The sequence below is a fragment of the Rhinolophus sinicus genome, linkage group LG07 (assembly GCF_036562045.2).
Source record: "Rhinolophus sinicus isolate RSC01 linkage group LG07, ASM3656204v1, whole genome shotgun sequence".
NCBI lineage: Eukaryota > Metazoa > Chordata > Mammalia > Chiroptera > Rhinolophidae > Rhinolophus > Rhinolophus sinicus.
Genome location: NC_133757.1, coordinates 27,021,781 through 27,037,934, shown reverse-complemented (window position 1 = coordinate 27,037,934; position 16,154 = coordinate 27,021,781). Strand labels below are relative to the sequence as shown.

Genomic DNA, 16,154 nt, shown 5'->3' with positions numbered 1-16,154 from the left:
GAAGCAGTCTTGGAGATGAGGCATTTGATAATTTGCATAAAGTCTTGGGTAGCTAAGAAATGATCTTGGAGTCAAGATGAAGCCAAAATGCGATTATAGACTTTTAGTAGTAAAAATTTGTGACAACTGCTTGTTTCTCCTTGCTTACCAATACTGGGTTGACAAAGCTTTTTACTTTACTAACTGATAGGTGAAAAATTGTTATCTCACAGTTGATTTACATCTCACTTTTTAATGAGAATAGAACTTTCTTTTTTTCCCCCCTATGAATTGCCTCTTCCTCTTCCTTATCCATTGTTCTATTAGACTGATAGTCTTACAAATCTGTGAGAATTCTTAGTATGTTGCGGATGACTTTCTTCCTACTTCGTAATAAAAGAATAGAATGTAGGTGGGCAGAGCTTATGGTGACATCTGATCCTTGCCTTAGTACCACATGCCTGCCATTCACTACTGGCTTTGAAAATTTGCTGGTTTCCAGGGCTGGTTTGAACATTTCCTATAAAGGAAAGACAACCTAATGTTTTGTTTCTGTGGCCTCTCATTCTTTATTTTCTGGGAAGCAGATGTGAATTTCCTGTGCCCTTATTTCCTGTTTGGGGCCTTTATCAATATAATCACATGGCTTCTGGTATTTCCTTTCAATTGAAGAAACTGAGCTTGTGATCTGTATGTGGTATTGTGGGTAAGTTGATTTAAAATACCCACACACATAGCATTCAGCACAACAAAAACTATGGCTATGAATGCAGGTATTCATTGATGCTATCACACATTTTGAAATTCTTTAATATCCATGTATCTGAGTATTTATGTCCCTATATATAATGAAAAGATTCCAAGAAACTTAAACCTGAATTAAAATCCCAAATATGATTATTTATGCAGTTTATATTTAATGTTGTGAATCAAGAAGCAAAGGCTTTCCAACTTGTAGTAGCCAAGTACTTTATAAATATAGAAACCCCATAGATGCTTAATAATATACAAGTCTGTCTTTCTAGTAGTTGTTGTCCCTAAATAACCCCATTTAATACTTTGGTGTAGCAGTACAGATTGGGGACTTCAAACATAAGTGTTTCTTTTGGCTTCTATTTTTAGTTTGGCTCAACTTATTTGACCTTAGATGAATTGGCAAACTTGGTTTCTTAAGCTTGAAATTGGTCATGCACAATTTTGTTTTCATGTTGAAAGTTTCAAGGAGATAATATGAAACATTCTTGATCCTTGAATTAAACAGTGAATTGTGATGTATTAATTTCTTCTGGGGAACTTCAAGCATGATATAAATAAACTCATTAATTTTTACCATATTCCTTTGAAGTATATTGCCAGTGTTGCTGCTACACAAATGGCAGGGCACTTTGAAAGCTTTAATGACTCATCCAGAGGTACTGAACTAAATTCCTAGGTCATTCTCCTTCTGAAGAATTCCACTCTGCTATACTGAGAGCTGTGTGTTCCTTTACTATATCTTTATGTAGTGATGATGCTAGATGGCTATGCATAAAGACCACTTTAGTGCTTTGAGCTGTACTAAGTATATGCTATTGGCAAAACTTGTGAAGTTCACCTTTATGTGATTTAAATTGAAAGTCTGAATTATACAAGTTTTTTGGATCAACTCCTACCTGCTGCAATATTTAGTTAAAAGTGGTTTCAATCTCAAGAAATTCAAAATTTTGGGTGCAGAAGAGAAATTATATGCTTCTTTGGGCTTTCTCCTTCAAGTTATTGTCTTACAATCTCCTGGCATAGGAGACAAAACTTTCTAGCCCAATTTCCCCTTCCTAAGCAAAGACCAAGGTAGTCAGCAACGCTTTTTCCCCAGCCCTAAGGAGGCCGACTTGAACAAACCCCACCGGCTCCAATACGCTCAGCATCTGGGCTGAGTGACCCTGTCCACTACCGTTTGTTGTAGCAGCTTCAATGTGTAACGTAAACCCATCTCTTCTGGAAGAGAAACTGCACAGGGAAACTCATCTGGTTTCTACTGCTTTGGCAATCATTCTGGCTCTTCGAAAAATGTTTTTAAATGGATAAAATACAATTATAAGGTTTCCAAGGAAAACAAATATATTGAAATAGTTATCAAAATAGTAGAACAAGAAATTTTATATAGTAATATGTAACATTCTAACAACTATCATTTTGAACAAGTGTAAGTATAAAAGCTATTGTGAAGAATCCATAATTGCATTAAGGTCACAGTGGCTTAATGCATTAAGATTTTAAACCTTAATGTAAAATAGAATGTAATACTAGGATGGTAGAAGGCTTTAGTTATAATTTCCTTTCTTCTGTGGACCACTATGGAACAAAGACCCAAAGAGACTTGAAGACAACTCTTTGATTCTATTGCTGCATCTGGAAAATCATAATAGTACTTGATAGTTTGAATGAATTTTCTCCAGCCATGAGTTCTAGAAATACCTAAAATGAAAGAAATGTGTATGTGTGTGTGTGTACATACATACACATGCATATACACGTACATACACATACATAGTTACATATATGTATGTGTGTGTATATGTATATATGTATATATATATATATGTCTTTAGAAATTAAAGTGTAAGATAGTACGTAATCTATAGAAAAGTTATTCTGAGGGTGGAGAAGAAATCTTGTTCCTCATCTTGTGCATGCGGATGAGTATTTCCTGGAAAGAAGTGAATGCCTAAAATAATGAACTTCTGTTATCAGATTGTCTTTACTCCTATTCTCCTTTGAGTAATGGGACATAAAAGTGCATGTAAAGTATTCCCCACCTCTCCTTTTTTGGAACATACATAGCTAGGTTTTTGTTTGAATTCAGAAGAAAAGGGATAATAGATTTTTCTGTGGAATGAGAATGCTTGTGATACATATTCACCCAGTTTTTTTCCCCCAAGCTTCTCTCTCTGTAATTGAGATTGTGTTGAAAATATGCCGAGATGAAACACTTAAAGCTTGGTTATTTTTGATTTCAGATAACTCTGTGACATTAAATTCTGTAAGCTTTCTTCTATTTGAAAATAATTCTCTTCCACCAACCACCAGCTGTCCCCACAAAGAAATTTCCTCAAAATATTCAGCTGATGAGATTTGAGAGTTATTTTTTCATTGGCATATGTGACTTTTGTTGTTACACAATAGGATATAGATCAAAATATCTACATGTTTCATTTTGTTTAGGAGAGGGTGAAGGGTGAAGGGTGGAGGCACTTGGAGAGAAAACGTGCAAATATGAGAACCACAGAGTTCAGGCACAATCATATCTGCCCAAGGTAGGGGAAAGAATGTCTTTGGATCTAAATCTTTGCAGTAAGACAGCAAATCCCATTTAAGTGACTAGACCTATAATGATCTCTTGCCTAACATTTTTTCTCATTTTTTTTTCTGTTTTCTTAAAAGGTAAATTTGAAGAAAAAGAAGATAGTGTGCCTAAGCTAGAGCAGCTCAACAGCCTGGGTTGTATGACTAATATGAATCTAGTATTAACAAAACAAAATTTGCTACATATGGAACTATTATTATTAGAAACCTTTCAGTGGAACCTCTGCCTTCCAACAGCTGCCCATTTCATCGAGTATTATCTCTCTGAAGCAGTACACGAAACAGATCTTCATGATGGCTGGCCAATGATTTGCTTGGAAAAAACTAAACTCTACATGGCCAAGTATGCAGATTACTTCCTGGAAGTATCTTTGCAAGGTGAGTCATTATGCAGCCAGTGAGTGACTTGTGAGCTTGTGACTTGTGAATTCTGTTGCTTAAGTTCATTTTTGATGTCTCCACAGATTATGCCTTTCTAAATTATGCACCTTCTTTAGTAGCTGCTGCATGTGTGGCTTCTTCAAGGATTATCCTTCGTCTTTCTCCAACATGGCCTGCAAGACTGCATCGTCTTACTGCTTACTCCTGGGATTTCCTAGTACAGTGCATTGAACGGTTATTGATGTAAGCCTCTTTGTTCTTGTGTTTGTGATTTCTCATTAATATTTTTCTTCATGTCTCAGGGGCCCTAGAAGCAACTTCTCAAAAGCACAGGGTATTTGCTCTGACAGCTACTGGCTGCCATGGTCAAACCACTGTAAGAGCAGTAATCAGTAGAAGGGGAGTCCCTTTTGGCTGTTAATCCAGGTAGAAGTTGTCATTGCTCGTGTGATTCTGAGTACATGATAAGGAAAGGAGCTGCTCTTGTGTGAATCCAGGATCAGGTCAGGCAAATCTTGCCTCGTTCTTCATTTCCACATCTTTGAATTGTTGGGCCCCAAGATGTACACAAAGTGGCAGCCACATTTAAGTGCTTATTGTGGACATACCTCCAAGCTGGACATAGCCCTTAACACTACCAGCAGCCAGTTTCCTAGGTTTGTACCAAGGGAAGGAGCTTTTAGAAGGATAAGAGTGAGATCTCACTGTTGTTGAAATGATGGGGCAGTGGGGCACTCCATGAAGTCAGCTATTGAGGAGTTGGGGGTAGTACATGACATTCTCACAAATTCTGCTCAAGTAACATTATTAGTTTCCTTTCTCTCCATGTTGCAGTGCTCACGATAATGATGTAAAAGAAGCAAACAAACAAAGAGGACAGGCAGGACCTCAGCCCGCACAGCTAAGTGTGTTCCAGACAGCTTCCCAACCCTCTCGGCCAGTTCACTTTCAGCAGCCTCAGTATCTCCATCAGACGCATCAGACCTCACTGCAGTATCACCATCCAGTGTCTGAACAACCAAGCTGTCAGCAGGTGGTATCTACTACGCACACCTCGTCTTACACATTACACACATGTCCTGCTGGCTTCCAAACTAGTGTTCAGGGCCTTGGGCACGTGCAGACTGGTGTTGCAATGTCACTGGCAATACCAGTAGAAGTTAAGCCCTGTCTAAATGTTTCGTATAACCGGAGTTATCAGATCAATGAACATTACCCTTGCATTACTCCATGCTTTGAAAGGTGATTTTATGCAAAGGTAACACCTGATCCAGACTGTTCTGTGACTTGAAGCTCTGGGGCAAGCTTTTCGTAAACTTCTCTAAAGGGACTCACATTGCATCAGAATGCTTCAGATACCAGCGGCAGGAGGATGGAATATGCCTTTTCATGCACCATGAATACCTGGGAGGACTAAGCAAACACTGCAAACACTTTAAAAGTATGTATATTGAATTCTGTTAAATCCCTATATGACAAAAGTTTCAAGCCCCTGCTGATGGTCCAAATATTTCAAAAATATTCAATACAGCAGAAAATTTGGACAGACTCTTAATTCGCTGTTTAGAGATTTGACCTGTGGTGAGCTCTGGGCCTAATGTTGACTTATATGTCAGAGATTAATGTTTGTCTGTGGACTTGCCAAACAGTCTTTTTATGAAGGAAAATTACAGTATTAATTTTTGAAGAGGTCCTTTTTTTTAATTCTGCAGTTTTGAGTTATATTTTTGATCTACAAATGAATTTTTTGAGTAAATTTAAACTCATGAATTGCTGTGCTATACCAGATCTGTGCAGTAAAAAAAATTTTTTAGGTGATTCTATATAACTTCCTATCACACATAGTATAGGTGTCTGGATTTATGTACTAAAATTAAGGGTGGAGTAGATCTCTTATCTTAAAATCATGGTCATAAATTGTTGTTGTTTTTTCCCTAAGTGATCAACCTCAAATCTTTAGAATTAAAACATTTAACTCAGGGAATTTGTACTACTTGGAAACACTTAACTGTAATGCAACATGTTTTGGGAATGTTATAGTATGAACTACCTTTATAACGTAGATTAAAATACTCCTTCTAGGATGTGTTTTCAAATGAGAACATAATCGTAGTTTAGAACGAATGAAATGGTTTCTATCATTCATAATACATGTATAGGTTTTGCATTTCTCAGTGCAATCAATGATTTATACTCAGATTTCATTTTACTCTAAAAAAGTTTTTTCAAGGGAAGGCATAACTGTAAAATGTCAATACTGGAATAAAGTCCTGTAGGTTTATTTTTAAGTGGAATGTGGCCAGGGTAGTTCTCAGGTTGTGCTATAGCAGCACTTTGTTATGTGGAAGACAGATTTTATAAGCACCCTTTGAATCCAGCTAGTCAGTACTGAATACTAAATTTCAGTCGCCATTTTCATCAGATTGGCCCCAGAACTGCCCTCGGACATTTCACTGTACTGGTAATGAGTGAAAACAGCAATAATAAGTCGTTACAACTAGGGCAATTTGGGGGTAGATTTTGGAGGGAGTAAACTTAAAAAGGAAAATGAAAAAAAATCGTAATAACTGAAACTGTATACATTGTGCTCTTAACTGTGGGAGAAGAGAGATTTGGTGAAGGGAAGCTTTCTGATTTAAAAATTAGTAAGGTGTGTCTTTTTGTTTGTGATTTTTAAAGATAGCACTTGAATAGAAGGGAAACTGCATGGCAGGTATGTGACTGCCATAATATGCATTGAAGACAAACTTACTATTATAAAGTTGTTGTGGGTATGCAGCAGGAGTCTCAGTAATCAAGCCAAATGGCTTCTGTTAGGAAGGGAAGGGACTCAATACAATAATAAACCGATCCAGATGGCTCCAGTGGATAAATGTGGGTGGGTGGCTTCTGCCAGCGTGAATTCTTAGAGAATGTCTTTTCCTTGAAAGAAAGGTAACTTTTATAATTAGAATACATAGGGCATGATGTGGATTTATTAGTCTGGTAGATAAAAACAAAAAACCACTCAGGTAAGAACACTCACTCATGGCGATTTTCAAGCATGAAAATTGTTTTCTGAAAGTTATCATCACTTTTCCTCTTTATAGAAGGCTGCTAATTGGATTTTGTAGTTCTTACCTCAAGAGAACTTGAATTATTTGAGGAAAAGTGGGTTCAAAAGAGAATACATCTTTCACATTCACGTTCAGAACCCAGCAACCTGGAGTCCAATTTTCAGTATTTTAACTACCTCATTAATACTATGAATGTAAGATATTGGGATAGAGATCCCAACTTGAAACAACAACTGGTGCCTATGGTAATTTAATGTCTTGTCAAATGCTTTTATTGATTGGTTTAAATGTCATTCTTATAATAGAAGAATATGCCTTTTTAAAAACCTTATAATAACACTTTCCCAGTTTATATTTAAAAAAGCTAAAGAACACTGGATTTTTTGGGGGGTAGAATAAAATAATTAATTGGTTACTATTGCTGCATACCCAGGGTGGGGTGGGATGGGGTGGTTGGAGACCAGAACTATTTTTAAAACATTAGGTTTCAGTATAACTACAACTCACGACTGCTAGCTTTGGGTGATGTGGGTGGGGGGAGTTATGTGGGTTTTGTTTTGTTTAATTTATTGATTAGTCTTTAAAGTAGATCTTTTTTTTTTGTTTTTTTGTTTTTTTTTTTGAGATTACTGGACCATCATTAAATGTGTACTGTGAAGAGATTAATGATATGTATAAAGGGCTTTACCAAAGTCCACTAAATAAACACTACTCAAGTACAGACTGCAAACCAAAATGTATCTGTTATAACATTAATTGCAAATGGCAAGTATGGTGCTAAAGTCTACACCAATGGAATTAGATGAGTGCTATGCACTTAATTTTAAAATAAAACTAGTTTTCAGTAAAATGGTTTTGGTGTTTTGTTTTAAGTATAAATTTGATGTATACTCACAGCTTCATTGAACTTGGGATCTTATTTACTAAGAGCCCTCCAGACATAGAATGTTACTGCAGCGGTGAGAAACATTTGTCCGTTCATTACGTTGTCTATACTGAGCATCAAAGCCCACAAAAATATATTGGGCACAGCTTTGGGCCTTTTGAGCTTAAAATCCGTGCTTAAAATCAGTTGTTAGTACATTAGCAATTACAGTTTATAATTTATTAAGCAATGCAAGCTTCAGAAATTTTGAAGTCTGGTCTCAAGGAAAAGTAGGGACACAAGGTGGTCAAGGGTGTGAGAAGGAACAAGGTCAACAGTGAGTGATGATGGTCTGTTCACCTAAGTATAAATGTTATTTGCTACTTAATTTAACTTAAAACTTAAAAGTAGATAGAATTTGTTTCAAACAATAAAATTTTAAGAGTTGTACATGTGAATTAGGAATTCACACTCCTGAAAAAGCATTTTTTAAATTAGTCCTGTGTATTGTCAGCTTCTCTGGCACAGTGGGAGGGTTTAACAAGATTGAAGAGAGTGGGTTAGTATACAGTGTTGTTTAAGCCTTAACTTAAGAAAAAGCAACAAGCATTCCAAACCAGGACAGGTAACTTTACACTGAGGTGATTGTGAACCCCACGTGACAAGTTTTTAGTCATCAATTGTCCTCATGTACATGGTAAAAGGCTGACCTTCCTAGCCTCTAGCAGCTTGTATTTAGTTTGTTACGACTAGTACACTTGAAGCAATTGGAATGGTATAGTCTGGAACTCAGTTTAAGATTATGTTCATTTGGGGAATCTCTCAATATCAATTTTTAAATTCCGTAGATTAAAAAAAAGGTAACAAATGCCGTCATTTGAAAGAAAGCATCAAAACCAGGCTCTGGCTTCCTGTGGGAAGGATACCTGCTGTTACCCTACCCCACTGCCACTGTTTTATTTATTTTTTCTTTTAACTTTATTTTTTAGAGCAGTTTTAGGTTCACAGCAAAATTGAGCGGAAAGTAGAGATTTCCCATGTACTTCCTGCCCCAACATGTGCACAGCCTCCTCCATTACCGACATCCCCACCACAGTGGTGCATTTGTTAACAATTGATGCACCTACATGGACATGTCATCATCACCCAAAGTCCAAGGTTTATGTTAGGATTCACTCTTGGTGGTGTACATTCTGCAGATTTAGACAAATGTGGAGTGGCATGTATTCAGCACTATGGTTTCATAGTGAATATTTTCACTGCTAAAATTCCTTTCCACCAATTCATCCCTCCCCATGCTATCCCCGCACACCCCCCACCACCCTTGGCAACCACTGGTCTTTTCATTGTCTCCATAGTTTTGCCTTTTACAGAATGTCATACAGTTGGGATCACGCAGTATGTAGGCTTTTCAGATCAGCCTTTTTAGCTCAGTAATATGTACTTAAGGTTCCTTCATGTCTTTTCATGGCTTGATAGCTCTTTTTAGCACTGAAAAATATTCCATTGTCTGGGTGGACCACAGTTTATCCATTCTCCTATTGGAGGACATCTTGGTTGTTTCCCAATTTCAGCAATTATAAATAAAGGTGCTGTAAACATCTGGTTTTACTGTGGACATAAGCTTCAGCTCCTTTGGGTAAATACTGGATCATAGGGTAAGAGTATGTTTAGTTTTGCAAGAAACTGCCAAACTGTTTTACAAAGGGGCTGTGCCATTTTGCAGTCCTACCAACAATGAATGAGAGTTCCTATTGCTCCACATTTGCACCAGCATTTGGTATTGTCAGTGTTACAAATTTTGGCAATTCTAATAGGTGTGTGGTCATATCTCGTTTTAATTTGCATTTCTCTGATGACAAAGTATGTGGAGCAACTTTTCATATGCTTACTTACCATCTGTGTATTTTCTTTGGTGAGCTGTCTGTTAAGGTCTTTAGCCAATTTTTTTAAGTCAAGTTGTTTGTTATCTTACTGATTTTTAAAGAGTTTTTTGTATTATTTTGGATAACAATCCTTTATTAAATATGTTTTTTGCAAACATTTTCTTCCAGTCTGTGGCTTGTCTTCTCCTTCTCCTGACATTATCTTTTACAGAGAAGAAGTTTTAAATTTTAAGTAAGTCCAGCTTATCAATCATTACTTATAGAATGGAAATACAGATACTAAAAGTCTGGATAAATAAATAGAGAATTGAGGGCATTATACAATCAGGGTGTTACAAAGGTAACTTGAAATAAAAATAAAACCTTCCTAATTATCAAAAGAAATATATATGGAAAACAAAGCAAATAGTCTATTTAGTAAAATATTTTTAAAAAATATAAATACAGAAAGCATAATAAAATAATATGACACAAGACCAAACATATCAAAAAATGTAAGTGGGCTAAACTCAGCTATTAAAAAGAATTTCAGACTGAATCACAAAGCAAAGCTCAAATCTATGCTATATAAAAAACAAAAATGATTTAGAAGGGTTAAAGATAGAAGGATGAGTAAAGAGAGTACTCAAACAATAAGCAACATCTTAATAACAGATGAGGCCTAATTCAGGCCCAAACGTATTAAACCAGACCAAAAAAGGGGGAGGAGGGGCACTCTATAACGTTAAACTTAACAATTCATGATAAACAGTTACGAATATCTGTGGATCAAATAACCTTGCAACAATATTAAAAACAATAGAGGATATAAGCACCTACCTGTCTATGTGCCTAAGAACGGAATGCCCTGACTGGTCTCTGCTATCTGCCAGCTAACCTGCAGCTCACCCAAGGAAAACTAAATCCTTGGTTTCCAAGCTGCAAAAATATTCCCATTTTTGCCTTCATTAGATGAAATTAATCCATTACTGTTTTCCCTTGTGCACAAATAAGCACTGTAGTGTACTAATAATTAACTATACCTAATTTTTCTTTGATATTAAACTCTAATGTGAACTTTCACAAATTTTATGTAATAATCCATAAAGAAAACAGCAATAAATCCCAAAAAGTAGGATTAATGTCAAAAACACTCTCATGAAAATGCAGTGAATAAAAAATATATATAACAGGACTCATAAAAATCCCAAACAATCCCTTCATCAAATAAGAAATCCAAGGGCAGCTGGGTGGCTCAGTTGGTTAGAGCGTGAGCTCTGAACAACAGCGTTGCCGGTTCAATTCCCACATGGGCCAATGATCTGCACCCTCTACAACTAGATTGAAGACTGAACTGCTGCTGAGCTTCCAGAGGAGCGGCCAGATGGCTCAGTTCGTTAGAGTGCGAGCACTCGACAACAAGGTTGCCAGTTCAATTCCTGCATGGGATGGTGGGCTGCACCCCCTGCAACTAAAGATTGAAAACTGCGACTGGACTTGAAGCTGAGCTGCGCCCTCCACAACTAGATTGAAGAACAACAATTTGGAGCTGATGGGCCCTGGAGAAACACACTGTTCCCCAATAAAATTTATTAAAAAATAAATCCAAACCAAAATTTCAGAGTATGTAGAAAATCACTATAATGAACATTCTACACATTCTAGGATAAAGCTGAAACAGTGCCCAAAAGAAAACATCCAACTGAAAAAGTCTGAGAAAGAACAAGTAAACGAAACAAAAACAGAAGGAAAGAAAAAAGCAGAAATTAAAAGAGAAAACGGGCTGTCCTGGTGGCTCAGGCGGTTAGAGCTCCATGCTCCTAACTCTGAAGGCTGCTGGTTTGATTCTGACATGGGCCAGTGGGCTTTCAACGACTGCCCACTGCCAGTTCAATTCCTCGAGTCCGCAAGGGATGGTGGGCTCCACCCCCTGCAACTAAGATTGAACAGGGCACCCTGAGCTGAGCTGCCTCCCAGATGGCTCGGTTGGAGTCCGTCCTCTCAACCACAAGGTTGCCGGTTCGACTCCCGCAAGGGATGGTGGGCTGTGCCCCCTGCAACTAAGACTGAAAGGACAACAACTTGACTTGGAAAAAAGTCCTGGAAGTACACACTGTTTCCCTATAAAGTCCTGTTCCCCTTCCCCAATAATAATAATAATAATAATAATAATAATAATAATAAACATAAAAAAAGAGAAAACAAACATACATGCATGCAGTGCCGTTAGACAAAAGAAAATAGAGTTTAAAAAATTGGAAAGGAAGAAGTAAAATTACCACTATTTGCAGATAATGATTGTAAACCTGGAAACTCCAAGATTATAAACTGGAAAACTTTAACAAGTGAATTCAGTAAATTGGCTGGATACATAATTAAATAGCTTTCATATATATACACAACTATCAGATTAAATAAAAGATATACTCAATTATAATGGCCACCAAAAGAAGACAAAATGCCTAGCAATAAATATAAGAAATGTGCAAGATCAGTATGAAGAAAATTTTTAAATGCTTGTGACACAAAAGAATACTTGAACAAAGCATACCATATTCTTGGATAGGAAGCGTCAACATCATAAAGATGTCAATTCTTAATCTATAAATTTACAATTTCACAAGCTAATTTTTAAAAACCAGCAAGAATAATTAGGAAATGCTGAACTCTGACATTAAACTATAAACCTGCAATAAATAAAACACTATGACACTGACAAATGAGTTGACAGATAATTCAATGAAACGATTCCAAAATAAAACCTAAACAGAAATAGACTCAGAGAACAAAACAAATTCCAAAAATAAACCTAAACATATATGGAATTTAATATGTGATAAATATGATACCTCAAATCAGTGGAGGAAAATACACATTACTTAATAAATTGAGTTGGGTCAATTAGGAACCCACTTGGAAAAATAAAACTGATCCCCATCTCAAAATTTTAAACTTTGATGAAAGGAATCATGGAAGAATTATTTCCTAACTCTGAAGAAAGGATAACCTTTCTATGCATAAGAAATCTACAAGCCTTCACACACCATATAAAAGAATAAACTCAAAATGGATTAAAGACTGAAACCATAAAACTCCTAGAAGAAAACATAGGCAGTAAACTCTTTGACATTGCTCTTAAATACACACACACACACACACACACACACACACACACACAAGGGGTGCTGAAAAAATGTATACGAGGTCTGGCAAATTAAGTTCGCCGAACTTGCCACTGTGCCAGTTACACTGGCAGCTCTGTACAAACAGCTCGGTAAGGTTTCCTAACTTTGGTATATCAGTGTTTTACAGTGTTCGTGCCAATGTGTGGTGGTGTCTTGCTGAGTGGCGTTCATTATTGTTGTTGCATGTTTCTGTGTGCCGTCGTGAGAATGAGCTTGAATTAGAGCAACAAACAAACATTAAATTTCTTGTTAAACTTTCAATAGTGGAAGTGAAATCAGGGACATGTTAGTCCGAGTTTATGGGGATAATGCCATAAAGAAAATGGCAATGTACACATGGATTAAACATTTTTCTGAGGGGAGAGAATGCATCACTGATGAAGAGAGGTAAGGGCAGCCAGTAACGAGCAGAACTGACAGAAACATTGCAAAAATTTGTCAAATTGTGCGTGAAAATCGTCGGCTGACTGTGAAAAGCATAGCAGACCAAGTAAACATTGATAAACAGGAAAAATCTTGACTGAAATCTTGGTATGAGAAAGGTGTGTGCAAAAATGGTTCCGAGGAGCTCACCGATAAAAAAAAAAGCAAAGGAGAGTCGAAGTTTGCCAAGACCTTTTGGTGTACCAATATGACCCTAAAACAAAGCATCAAAGTGCACAATGGAAGTCAGCCAATTCTCCATGACCAAAAATGTTCCATCAGTCCAAATCAAAAGTCAAAATGATGTTGCTAACCTTTTTTGATATCAGAGGGATTATTCATTATGAATTTGTACCAACTGGACAAACAGTTAACCGAGTTTACTATTTGGAAGTGCTGACAAGGCTGTGTGAAAAAGTTAGACGAAAACGACCTGAACTTTTCGCCAACAATTCATGGCTCTTGTATCACGACAATGTACCAGCTCACATAGCACTGTCTGTAAGGGAATTTTTAGCCAGTAAAATAACTGTTTTGGTACACCGTCTCTATTCACCTGATCTGGCCCCCAATGAATTCTTTCTTTACCCGAAGATAAAGGAAATATGGAAAGGAAGACATTTTTATGACATTCAGGACATCAAGGGTAATACGACGACAGCTCTGATGGCCGTTCCAGAAAAAGAGTTCCAAAATTGCTTTGACGGGTGGACTAGGCGCCGGCATAAGTGCATAGCTTCCCAAGGGGAGTACTTCGAAGGTGGTGATAGTGATATTCAGCAATGAGGTATGTAGCAGTTTTTCTAGGATGAGTTCACGAACTTAATTGTCAGACCTCGCACATATTTTAAGAGATGTTATCTATGCTCAAGCAGTGGTTCGCCGTAATCAGAAGTATCTGGACGCTGATGGTAACCACTTTGAGCACCTCTTGTAATTACAGAAGTCAAACATGATTTCCTTTCATCTTTTGTTATCGGTGTATGTTGAGTATTACAATTTTAATACTGTTTTCCTTTCCTAAAATGTGTATACAATAAAATATATGGTGATGAAAGGAGAACTGACTCTGGGTGGTGAACACACAATGGGATTTATAGATGATGTAATGTAGAATTGTACACCTGAAATCTATGTTACTTTACTAACAATTGTCATCCCAATAAACTTTAATTTAAAAAAAATGTGTATACATTTTTGGCACCCTCTGTGTATGTGTGTGTGTATGTGTGTGTATATATATATATATATGTATATATATATATATATATATATATATATACACACATATATATATAAATATATAAAGTGTGTATGTATACTTTTATGTATATAAAGTATGTATATATATTTTTATATATATAAAAGTATATATATATATATACTTTTAGTGCTTTAGATTTATTTTGTAGGCAAACACTATTGAAGATTTTTTGATTGGAGACTGAGGAAAGATAAGGCAATGCCACATTTTAAGCAGATGAATCTAATTAGTATCAGGGTCTATTTAGTAACTTTGAAACTTTCTGTTTGCAGGCTATGTGGGAATGAAAATCCCAGCAGGGATTAGAGATTTGCTCATTGAGCATGAGGACAAGAAAAGACGAGAGATTAACCTGTTGAAACCTGCAGGACTGGGCACCACCCAACCTTTCTGCTGTTGATGACTTGAGTCTCTTCAGAGAACCTTCAGTGGCTGGTCATCACCTCTGGGACAGTGGACGGGGTGGATCTGTGTGTGAGTTGTGGTAAGGAATTTTCGAGGGTGAGGCTAGGCAAGAGCTGCTGCTTTTTTTGGGGATGGGGCTCCAAATAGAGCTCAACTACCTGGCAACTGATAGGTGCCTACAACAGCAGAGTATCAGAAGACTGGCTCCTATCTGGAGTGCCTACGCATTTTTTTATTAGAACAAGGGGAATTTGTTTATAACGCTGTGGGGACAGATTCAGGAGTGCAGTTCCCAGGTTCTCGACCTGACGTGGAAAGGTGCTGTCTCAGTTATTAGATGGCTATCAGCTGTGACTAATTGGCCATCAGCTGTTACCGGTTAGCCATTAGCCACTGATATAACTGCCGTGGCTAAGCTAGCAAATGGATTGCAGCTAGCAAGTGGGGTTGGTTCGTTGGCAGAGAAGCAGACGGCAGGTTGTGGATCATGTGGCCCCTGCTTCCTGTGTCTCTAACCCAGCAGCCAGCGAGAATATAGCTGTATGGCTCCGTAGGTGTTCCTTTTTGGCCTCACCATATCCTGCGTTCTTATATGGGGAGTGGGAGCTGAGACACCGCATGACACCCGGCATGACAAAGGCCTAAGACTTAATATAGCTCAGAGATCAAAGATCTACATTGTTCTCTAGACCAAAGATCTAGAGTATTTTTTCAGGACATTTTCTCTTGCATGAAAGCAATTAAGACACAATGTAAGAGCAAGAACCAAACATTTGCATAAACATTCACATGATTTCACAGTACTTTTTTTTCTAAAGGTCATCTACTAGGGAATCAAGGAGAGTGGAAGATATGACCAGAGGGCAAGAGGTGTTGTAAGAGAGGTGCCTTGAAGTCCAAATGTTTTCAAGTACAGTTCGTGTAAAAGGACACAGTCTTATATTAATGTGTGCGTTTAGTTCACAGAGTTTCCTCATAGTTTTAAACTTATTTGAGAAAGTTTATGAAATATAAAGGGGGAAAGTATTAACTTCATGTTTCATATGATAAAAACTGAAGCCCAAAGATTTTGATTGTTCCAAGTCACAGCTAGTTAGTAGCAGAGATGAGAGTAAAGCCCAGATATGTCACCTGTGGTGCATCTATGAATTTTAACGATTTTTATATTGGCTGCAATCTGAAGGGAGAAAAGAATAAAATTGTTTATTTTATATTGTTCAGTTCTTCATAGTTGTAGAATCTTAATGCTGAAACATTAAAAGTCATCTAATCCAATGTTCTAATTCAGAATTAGTAGTTCATGAAATCAACTTAGTGGGTCACAGTCAGCAAATTGAATAAAAAAGAACAAAATATATGAGTGCCTTGCCCTAGTAGGTATAAGTGTTG

The 16,154-nt window shown here is 37.0% G+C and overlaps 1 protein-coding gene across 6 annotated transcripts in view; it reads left to right on the top strand.

The window, feature by feature from the left end:
* CCNJ (cyclin J) overlaps window positions 1-16,154 on the top strand; it is a 51,354-nt gene that overhangs the window by 28,394 nt on the left and 6,806 nt on the right. For 4 of the 6 annotated variants that reach the window (XM_074339307.1, XM_074339308.1, XM_019724766.2 and 1 more), the window contains exons 4-6: window positions 3,400-3,699; window positions 3,786-3,945; window positions 4,537-7,608. In XM_074339307.1, coding sequence (XP_074195408.1) covers window positions 3,400-3,699; window positions 3,786-3,945; window positions 4,537-4,948 — 872 coding nt within the window. In that variant the 3' untranslated portion in view covers window positions 4,949-7,608. Of the gene's footprint in view, window positions 1-3,399; window positions 3,700-3,785; window positions 3,946-4,536; window positions 7,609-14,632; window positions 14,845-16,154 lie in introns of those variants that run through there. The other 2 variants (XR_012498477.1, XM_019724767.2) reach the window with 2 other exon arrangements.